This window comes from Macaca nemestrina, chromosome 12 (genome assembly GCF_043159975.1).
Source record: "Macaca nemestrina isolate mMacNem1 chromosome 12, mMacNem.hap1, whole genome shotgun sequence".
In the NCBI taxonomy this organism is placed as follows: domain Eukaryota; kingdom Metazoa; phylum Chordata; class Mammalia; order Primates; family Cercopithecidae; genus Macaca; species Macaca nemestrina.
In genome coordinates this window covers 31,774,464-31,785,012 of record NC_092136.1, presented here as the reverse complement: position 1 = coordinate 31,785,012, position 10,549 = coordinate 31,774,464, and the positions used below count along the sequence as shown (strand labels likewise).

Below are 10,549 nucleotides of genomic sequence, written 5' to 3'. Positions count from 1 at the left end.
AACCCTGCCTGACCGCTTTGGCAGAGGGTGGGCACAGGTGACTTGGATAAGGTAGTAGGAGGTCTTCCCATCACACTTGAAGCCTATATTTCTCTCAGGACTAATAAGCTTATGACGAAGGGATCATGATATAAAGAGCTGGTTACCGGTTGTATCAGGTTTCGTGTTTCATCTTGCCCAAAGAGTTACCACTGCAGGAGAAGACCTTCAGCCTCCATCTACAGGCTTCTACCTCAGCTTTCCCTCTACCCTAGTTTATTGAAAGTAAAGACTGCTAATTGATCTGATTGGCCAGAGTCCAGGACAATTCCTTTGACCCCACTTTCCCAGTGGATAGGTTTACTACATCTCAAAGATCAGTAAATGGGGGCCAGGTGCAGTGGCTCACACCTGTAATCCCAGTGCTTTGGGAGGCCAAGGCAGGAGGATTGCTTTAGCCCAGGAGTACAAAACCAGCCTGGCAACAAAATGAGACCCCTGCCTCTACAAAAGAATTTAAAGATTAGCCAAATGTGGTGGCATACACCTGTAAGTCCTGGCTACTTGGGAAGCTGAGGTGGGAGGATCACTTGAGCCCAGGAGTTTGAGACTGCAGTGAGCTAAGATCACACCACTGCACTCCAGCCTGGGTGACAGAACGAGACTCTGTCTAAAAAGCATTAAAAAGAAAAAAATATAAAGTCAGCACATTGGGCTTTCCTTCTTCCCTGAAGGTCTAAAGTATGTAGTAAGGTCTGGAGGCCTTACTACATCTTAAAGGTCAGTAAATGGGGGCCAGGTGCAGTGGCTCACACCTATAATCCCAGTGCTTTGGGAGGCCAAGGCAGGAGAATTGCTTGAGCCCAGGAGTCATGCAATAGTCAGACCCAGGACAAGCCTGCCTCCATGGACGGGTGAATGAGGCTCTTCTCTTGTCTATCTCTTTCCTGTCTGGCACTGAGTGGGCAAATCAAGCCAGAAGAAGCAGTGAGCTTCATTTAAACCATCATCCCAGCTTTGAATGCTCCAAAACAGCTTTCCTTCTAGCTCAGCTATAAATAAAGTGGTGCTTTCATTTTTCAGTTAGCTGTTGGTGTCTAGTAAACCCTTCTTAACCAACTCTTCTCAGTGGAGGTCCGAGGGAGCCAACCCTGATTTGTACATTTGCCAATTTCCTTGTTGTAAATACACTTACCGTGGCCAATTTCAACAAACCCACATGACATCATTCAGAAGATATGCACATTCACACACCATTATGTAGTATTTCGACCACACAGACACAATAGGCATGAATGAGCTTAGGAGTACAGATGATAGAAAACTGTAGCAAAATAATTAGGAAGTGATGAATTATGAATATTTGTTACCTTCATTTTAAATGATTTAATTAAAAGTTGATATGGTTTAATTTTTAATAATCACTGTATTTATTAACCAGCTCATAACATTCCTGAAAATTTGGCAATTAGTTCTCGTGAGCCCATAAAACTGGCTCTGGCACACCACTGCATTTATCTATTATTCCTTGCATGTGGTGTTCTCTCAATCAAGCTCTCTATTGCTTTCCTCTGCCAAGTGCCCTTTTCTTTGAGGAACAGCTTCTTTGTTTCATTTTGTTCTGAGGGGCTGTCAATTACATGACAATTACATCCCACCAACCGGTGGTAACAGGACCTGTGCCTAAGGTTAGGCCAAGCCATGGGGTGAGTGGGGAGGTGGCAGGGCTGAGTGTGGGCATTTCTGGGACCTCGGCTGTAATACTACCAACTATCAACCCCATTCTCTCTTGCCAAGTTGGGGGAAGCAACCTAGCCAGCACCAAAACCATCCCCTACAAGTATTTACATTATTGAAAGACCCTGACCTCACTGTCCTCCCCATCTGTCTCTTGCAGGGGCTCCCTCCCTGCAGGGGCTCCCCCTCTGCAGGGTCACTGTGGGCTACCTGTGGCCCCAGACAAGGGTCATACCTCCAAAGGACCCTTTCCACACAGCCCTCTCTGTTCTCAGGTTCTGGCAACCACTCCCTCCTCTCACACCTACCTGCCTAGGGTTAGCAACAGCTCTGCAGGTAATAATCCGCATTCACTGCCCACATCTTTGTAAACACTGTGTCTTAGTCCATTCAGACTGATATAACAAAATACCATAGACCAGGTGGCTTCTAAACAATAGGAATTTATTTCTAATAGTTTTGGATGCTGAGAAGTCTGAGATCAATATGCCAGCAGATTTGGTGGCTGGTAAGGACCAGCTTCCTAGTTCATAGAAGGTAGGAGCGGTTAATAAGCTTGCTGGACCGCTTTTATAAAGGCACTAATCTCATTCCACCCTCCCCCCTCATAACCTAATCACCTCTCAAACCTCCCACCTCCTAATACTATTGCACAGGGGATTAGGTTTCAACATATGAATTTTGGAAGGATAGAAACATTCAGTTTATAGCATAATCCCTTTATTAAACGCTCTTCAAATTAGCCAATTTGGGTGTGCCATGCATTTACTGCAGGAACCTGGCAGACCTCCCTCTGTACTCCCCACACTGCTCCGTTCATTATGTTCACAGGAGGTTTTGTTGGCCCAGCGGACCAGAACACAGGCTCTGGAGTCAGCCCCGAGTTTGAATTCTACCTCTCCTATTTACTAGCTGCAATACCAGACTCACATTACTTTACATCTTTGTGCCTCCATGTTGGTCACCTGTAAAATGAGGATAGCAGTCCCCACCTCGAAAGGTCATAATAAGGATGGAGTGACACAGTCCATGTAAAAAACCTAATATAATGTGTGATACCTACAAACTGCCAGTAAGTGTTGATGACTATTATTGCTTTTTTTTTTTTTTTTTTTTTTTTTGAGACAGAGTCTCACCCTGTCACCCAGGCTGGAGTGCAGTGGCACAATCTCGGCTCACTGCAAGCTCCGCCTCCCGGGTTCACTCCATTCTCCTGCCTCAGCCTCCTGAGTAGCTGGGACCACAGGTGCCCGCCACCACACCCGGCTAATTTTTTTGTATTTTTAGTAGAGACGGGGTTTCACCGTGTTAGCCAGGATGGTCTCGATCTCCTGACCTCGTGATCCGCCTGCCTCGGCCTCCTAAAGTTCTGGGATTACAGGCGTGAGCCACCGCGCCTGGCCTATTACACTGCTTTTTAAAAATATACAACAATTATTAACTATATTCATCATGCTGCAGGTAGAGCTCCAAAACTTACTCATCCTAAGTGAAACTATTTTGATTATATTTCCCTTACTGTATTGTGAACTGTTCTTTGTTCTTTTCCAGATTTTTCTCTCTATAAGTGGAGACCCAGAAGCTAAACCTGGATTAAAAGGACTCGTACCACAGGAATGGCACATAGGCCCCCATACCCCCATGATGGTACTGGTTTCCATTGAGTCCACTTAAGGCCTCCAGTTCTCCACAAGAGCTCCCAAGTGCAGATGGGAGTCAGTACTTGAGATATGAACCTATATATCTTCTCTGGCTTGGGTCTGCAGGAAATGAGAAAGTTGGTTGGTGGGACTAGTGTCTAGTGGTGGAAGCCTGGTGCAGCCATCTCAGGAAGACTGGGTCTCAGCTGCCACAGGGGATTCAGGACAGGAGACCATACCTACTGCAGGTGCCCCCCGACAGGTGTGTGTGTGAGCACTGAGGGGTCAGGGTCAAGCAAGTGTTGCGTCATCATCCCTAATTGTCTGCCCTGCCACCCACCATTCTAAGAGCATCAAGAGGACACCTGAGGGCTGCAAGGGTCTGAGAGTTCCTGGAAGAAATGCCAGATGCTTCTTTTTTATGACTCGCCTCGAGCTTCTCCTGTATCTGCGCCTGACTGTGGAAGGAGAGCTTGGAGTAGCCTTGACAGACCTGAGTTCTAAACCCGGCCCTGCCACATCCTAGCCATGTGCCTGTGGGTAAGCCATTTTCCCTCTTTGAGCCTCTGCTTCCTCATTTGTAAAAACATGCCAAGAACAGTATCTATTTCACCAGCTGGCAGTGAGAATTATTCAACTCCACTGACTCCCTTAGTGCCCAGCACACAGTTTGCATGTAGCAGGTGGGCACTTTTAAGGAACATGGCCTGGGGAGGACCTATTGGGACTCTGGGGAAAGAAAGGAGGCCATGCCAGACATCTCTGTCTCCTGCTGAGCTCTGCACTTGGTTTTCCTGATGCCTGGTTTGTTCCCATTTATTCTTATTAAGATTCTCCACCTGCATCCCACCCCCTTCACCGCCCTCTGGCCTGGCCAGCCTGAAGTTTTCTGGGAGAACAAAGGAGCTTCTCTGGTAGCAACCAGCCTAGGGCTCAAATCTGGCTTCTTCCTAGGGAGAAGAGACCTGGAATATCTGGATTCCAAAAGGGCCTGAAATCTCTGCCTGGAGTAGGGTTTCTGTGTGTAGAGCAGAGGTTACCATGTCTGGGGGACTTTCCACCTTTATTTTACTTAGCCTGCACAGTGTTTTGGAAACATTTGAATTCATTGCTGAGATTTAGAAACCAGCAGCTTTCACCTGGCCCTGTGCCCACACTCCTGCCCTGGCAACAAGCAGCTGGAGCTGGGTGTCCACTGCCCCTGTAGTGGGAGCACGAGCTCTGTGGCTTGTCAGTTTCCACCTGGTTTCCTGGGTGCAGTTCCAGGGTTTCCAGCCTGGCCTTGTAGGCATGTGCCTCTGTGTCCTCAAGACAGAGGTGGCTGGACAAACTTTTGTGCATGTGTACGCAACTTCTAGGGTTCCCACCTCCCCGTTTAACCATCTACCAGGATCTGCACCCCCATGCCACAGATGTAACTCCAATTACTACAACTGAACCATCTCTGCTCCCCTCAAAAGCCAATCTCTTTACTGTAAACTAGATCCCTCCTGCTGTGGTTTGAATGTTTTTGTCCCCTCCAAAATGCATGCTTCGGGAACTTACAGTATCGGGACGAGAGACCTAAGAAGAGGTGTTTAGAATCTAGGCAGAGCCCTCATGAATGAGTTAATGCCACTATTAAAAGTGCAAACTTGCAGTGAGCCGAGATTGTGCCATTGCACTCCAGCCTGGGCAACAGAGTGAGACTCCGTCTCAAAAAAAAGAAAAAGAAAAAAATAAAAAAGTGCTTGCTGGAGTGGGTTCCCTCTTCTCTCCTGCTCTTCTGCCATGAGAAGACAGAGCTAACTGTTCCTCCCCTCTGGAAGACATAGCATTCAAGGCGTCATCTTGGAAGCAGAGACATCACGATCCAAACTGTTGGTGCCTTAATCTCCACCTTACCTGCCTCCAGAACTGTGAGAATAAATTTCTGTTCTTTATAGATACTCCAGTCTGTGGAGTTATAGCAGCACAAAACAGACTAAGACCCCACCTCTCTTGACCACTCAAGGACACCATTCCAGCAATTTCCCAGATCTCTTCTACATCATCACTTTTTCTCTCTACCAGGCCATGGTTATTTCTCCCATCTTAATAAAAACCTTCTCTTATCCCCACTTGCCCTACCAGGTACTGCTCTAGTTCTCTGTGATCTTCTGCAGCTAAATTCCTCTAAAGAGCTACACTCATTGTCTCCAAATCATCTTTCATTCACTCTTAAAACCACTCCAGTCAGGCTTTAACCCTGTCACTCAACCAAAACTGCTCTGGCAAGATCAGTAGTAACATGTTGCAAAATCCAAGGGCAAATTCTCAGGCTCACCTTACTTGGCCTGTCTGTCGGCACCGTCTGTCAGAGGCAACCACGTCCTCCTTTGGCTGTCAAGACACCTGATTCCGCTCCTTTTCATTCCCCTTTGCAGGTTCCTCTTGTTCTCCCCATCTTCTTAAGTGAGAGTGCCTCCACGCTCAATATATAGTTATCTTTCTCCCTACCCTCACTCCTTCGGTGATTTCATTTGACTTCATTTTTTAAATAAACCTACCTGTCAGCAACTTCCCAACGTATACCTCCAGCCCAGGCTTTCTCCTGAACTCCAGGCTTACATGGGCCCCTGCTACACAGCTACTCCACCAGGAGGTCTACAAGACACCAAAAACTTCACATATCCCAAACAAAACTGCTGATTGTCTCCTCAGAACCATTCCACCTGTGCTCCTCCTTCTCACCAAACCTATTCCACCTGTGTTCTCCTAGCTTAGATTACCACTCTGTGCTTCAATTGCCTGATACTTCTCACTACACCCACTGCTACCCACATGATCTTTTACTTGGTTAATTTTTAGAGACAGGGTTTTGCTCTGTTGCCCAGGCTGGCATGCCAGTGACATGGTCATAGCTCACTGTAACTTTAAACACTTGGGGGTCAAGCAATCCTTCCCACCCCAGCCTCCTGAGTAGCTGGGACTACAGGTGTGCACCACCACGCTGGGCTCGGCATGGTCTTTTTAGCTGGAATATTAATTACTACAGCCTCCTGACTGTTCTCCCTGCCTCCTTGCTTGCACCCTTGTAGTCTATTCATATCACAGCAACACAAGTCAGATCCTGTCACTCCCCAGAAGGCTAATGACTCTGTTCCACTTGGAGTAAAGCCCAGAGTCCCTACCATGACTATAAGGCTCTACACAAATGGCCCCCCTCTGTATTCATCCCTACCACTCTCCCCTCACTCCTCCTGCTGCAGCCATCTGGACTGTTTGCTGGTTCTCAAAAATGCTACCATACTCCCATCTTTGGAGCAGTCTTTGCACTGGCCCTTCTGCCTGGAACATTCCCTAGGGTGCCACATAGCTATGACCCTCAACGTCTTCAAGAAATCCCATGTGAAATTCTGCCCTGCCTTCCTCTGACCCGCCCTAGCAATCCTTACTCTGCTTTTTTTCCCCCTTAGCATGTCATCTTCTATGATACCATATTATGATTTGCTTATTTATAATATTTATTGTCTGTCTCTCCCCCATCCCCAATCCCAAGTGCCTAGCCACAAAATTAGCACTCAATAAATATTTCTTGAATATATGAATTTCTAGGAAGGGCCAGGGCTTTGATAAGATTATCAGAGAGTTTGCGGTCCAAAAAACATTAAAAAAAAAAAAAAAAAAAAAAAAACAAGATCAAAACACCAAACACTTCCAAGGAGTAAATATGTTTGGGAAAAAAAACACACTCCCACACACCAAACCCCCACTATTCTAGTCCTCAAAGAACCTTTGTGAGCAGAGACACAGCAGTAGAACCAATATATATATTGCTCTTGGTTTCTGCCAATTCCTTCCTGATAATCTGTCGTTCTGGTTTGCATGACTATGACAGTGTTGGGGGTTCCCTCCCCGCTCTCTCGGGAGACCTTGAATGCTGGCTGGGCAGCAGCTTCTAGACATCATGAGAGAGCTCACTCAGCAGCACATAGAGAGGAGAGACCATGAGATTTACCACGCAAAGCGGGCACTGTATGTGAAGTACATGCTGGTAGCAACAAGAACAGCGGTAAATACAGAACAGAAAATAACCATCTTTGAAATGACAACAAATGGGACACATTATCTAAGCACTAACACCTAAGGAGGTGGCTGCCCAAGCTCTGGTGGGCAGCTCCTCAGGAGAGAGAGGCTGACTTCTTTCCAGGTTGCCTGGTCTTCAGTCCTTGTAACTTTTCGTCTTTTAGCGCCTTCAGGAATGTATCTGCAGGAGAGCAAAACAAACTTAGCCGTAATAGAAAAGACGTAAGGGCTTTTCCTAACACTTCCAAAGCAAACTCCTGGGAAGCAACGGTGCTTCCTCTAACTTAAAACCCCATTTGTGATCCAAGATGGGAGAGAAAAAAAACAAAAAACCGAAAACTCTGACTGTAAAAACACGTAACTGCTTCTGACTGTACATGCAACACATCCAGTTACATGTGTTTTTACAGTCAGAGTTGCTAAGTCCTGGATTTCTTCTTCTTCTTTTGAGAGGAAGTCTTGCTCTTTCACCCAGGCTGGAGTGCAGTGGCACAATCTTGGCTCACTGCAGCCTCCACCTCCTGGGTTCAAGCGATTCTCCTGCCTCATCCTCTCCAGTAGATGAGATTACAGGTGCGTGCCACCAAGCCTGGTTCATTTTTGTATTTTAGTAGACACAGGGTTTTACCATGTCGGTCAGGGTGGTCTCCAGCTCCTGACCTCAAATGATCTGCACGCATTGACCCCCCAAGGTGTTGAGATTACAGGTGCCAGCCACCACACCCGGCCCCTGGATTTCTTAACTATGTAGTCCGTTACGATACTATGTATTACAAATACATAGTATTATCTATGTATTCATAGTTAAGAAATCCAGGCCTTAGCAAAGCCCAGTTTTTCTAGGGACAGTTTTCCTTCCATGGCTATGAGAAAGGGTGCATTACAGTGTGTCCGATGAACTGAACACCATTTCCATGGCCACATGGACCTAAGCATTTAGGTTATTTCATACTTCCCTCCTCTGTGTGGCAGGGGAAGCCAACTTAAGCCGTTATATACAATAGTTGGAATGATCTTTTTAGAACTATCTGCCCTCCTCCAGTGGTCAAGCCTTAGTCAAAACAAGTGATGGGAAAGACAAAGTCTGCAGGACAACCTACCGCTACTGAAAGTTCTACTTTGCAATAGGTCCTTCTTAGAGCACAATGCATTTAACAACTTTACCCTCCAACAGGGAGGAGTCATTCAGCTCATAGGCTAAGGGATCCTGCCCGCATCAACACACCTGGTCTTCCCTGGTCCAGAGCCCTAAGACTTCAGACCTAAGACCAGATGTCAGCCCAGGATCTGGTGAGAGAACTACTGGCGCCAAGCCCACGGAGTCCGAGGGGGCTGCCCTCCAGCATTGAGAAGTGGTGTCCCAAAGCTGTCCAGGAAATGGCCTTGGGTCTCTTGCACAACTCCCACCTCCTCCTTAAGATACTCCAACTGACTGTCACCTACTTCACCTTCCCCCATGGAGAGCCCTGGTTTAAGACCGAATATTAAAGCTTAGGGACTGTCTGTGGTGGGTGGAGCTCCAGAGTACAGGGTAGGGGGATGACTGAGCAGGAGGATTAAAGTTCAGGATGGGGTGGTGGTGGATGGAGTTCCAGGTGTGGAGGCTCAGAGTCCAGATTACCCAAAGGGTTTAGGATGGAGGCAGGATGGAGTTTGGGACTAAAGGGCTCATGAAGTTCATATCTGTGGTTGGAGGAGTCGGTTGAAGTCCAGGATAAGGGAGTCTGGGTGCTAGGGAATAGATTTTGGATCTGGGAGTACTGGGGGCTGGAGTAAAACCAGGGCTACATTTCGGGGCGGGGCACGGAGCCAAGGAGGGAGCCAGGGCAAGGCTAAGGCTGGGCTCGGTGGCCCCGGCGAGGTCACGCACAGCGCTGGGAGTCGAAGCCGTCCCCAGTGATGGTGAGCAGCTCCAGCTCCTTAATCCGGATCTCCAGCTCGCACAGTTCCTCGGGGTGGGAGGCAGAGGCGAGCCTGGGGGTCGAGGGGCGGGGGGCCAGGGGCGAGACAGCCACCTCAGGCCCCGGCGGCGGCGAGTAGAAGAAGCGCAGAGGCTCGTAGGGGATGGAGGCCAAGCCAGAGGGCCAGGGCGAGGGCCAGGGGCGCTCGCCGGGGGGACCCAGGCCGGGTGGTGGCGGGGGCGGGGGCGCCGGGGCGGGGGGCGCCTGGGGCAGGGACCGGGCCCCCCCCGCCCCACCCACTGTCGCCCCGCCCACTGTCGCCCCGCCCGCCTTCAGCGGCACGAAGAGCTTCTTCCAGATGTTGAAGTCGCTGAGCGGGGACGAGGAGATGCCGCGGTCGTACAGGGACGGGAAATAGAGGGGCGGGGCCGACCGCTGGCTCATGGTGGGGCTGTGGCTGCCGCGCCGCCCCTTTGGCATCGTTTGAATGAGGGTCTGCGTGGGAGGAACCCCGCGCCGGGAGACGCGCGCTCAGGCCCCGAGTCGCCGGGGTTTCGAGGTTCCACAAGCCCCGCCCCGACGGAGCGCGGCCCCACCCTTTCGCCTCAGCCCCGCCCCGAACAGGCGGGGTTCCAAAGCTCGGACGACCACGTCCCGGAACGTGGCCCCGCCCACCGGCGGCAGGCCAAGCCCCGCAGTGAGAAAGCCACGCCCTCGGCCTCGCCTCGCCTCGCCTAGCCTCCGGTCCCTCGACTCCACCCACCGCCTCGCTCTGGCTCTGCAACGCTCCTGGCTCCCGTTGTCACATCCCAGCATACCCTCATCCAGGGCAAGGAGCGAGCCAGAGCTGCGGGAGAAATCTTGCTTCAGGCTTCCTCTCTTTCGCCCATCAGGGAGAAAAGTATTTCCTAGAAACCTGGCCCCTGCACCAGCAGACTTACCTCATTGCCTCACTGGCCGGGCCCACAGCAAAGAAGTCTGAGAAATGAGTGTCTGATTTTTCATCCACTACTATGGGAGGCAGACAAAGGAGAATATGATTGGGAATGGCCGTTAGAGTTAACCCATGTATCTGCCAAACTTTAGCAGTGCTGAGGGAGATTCTAGAAAAGGGGATCCTCATCTGGTTTGTAATAGATCTGAAGGAGTGTTTTCTTTTTAATTCTCTTCCAAGTTTAATTCTCTTCCAAACACAGATATCATCAGGAGCTAAAAGGCAACCAGCTAACCACCAAAAGGAAATCC

General features: G+C 49.2%; 1 protein-coding gene across 1 annotated transcript; it reads right to left on the bottom strand.

The window, feature by feature from the left end:
- Positions 1–2,805: 2,805 nt before the first annotated feature.
- On the bottom strand, positions 2,806–10,239 carry C12H11orf91 (chromosome 12 C11orf91 homolog). The gene is made up of 2 exons (XM_011724033.3): positions 9,274–10,239; positions 2,806–7,584 (listed from the first exon to the last, which is right to left on the bottom strand). The coding sequence occupies exons 1-2, from the start codon at positions 9,782–9,784 to the stop codon at positions 7,499–7,501; spliced, it is 597 nt and encodes a 198-aa protein (XP_011722335.2). The 5' UTR covers positions 9,785–10,239; the 3' UTR covers positions 2,806–7,498.
- Positions 10,240–10,549: the final 310 nt, after the last annotated feature.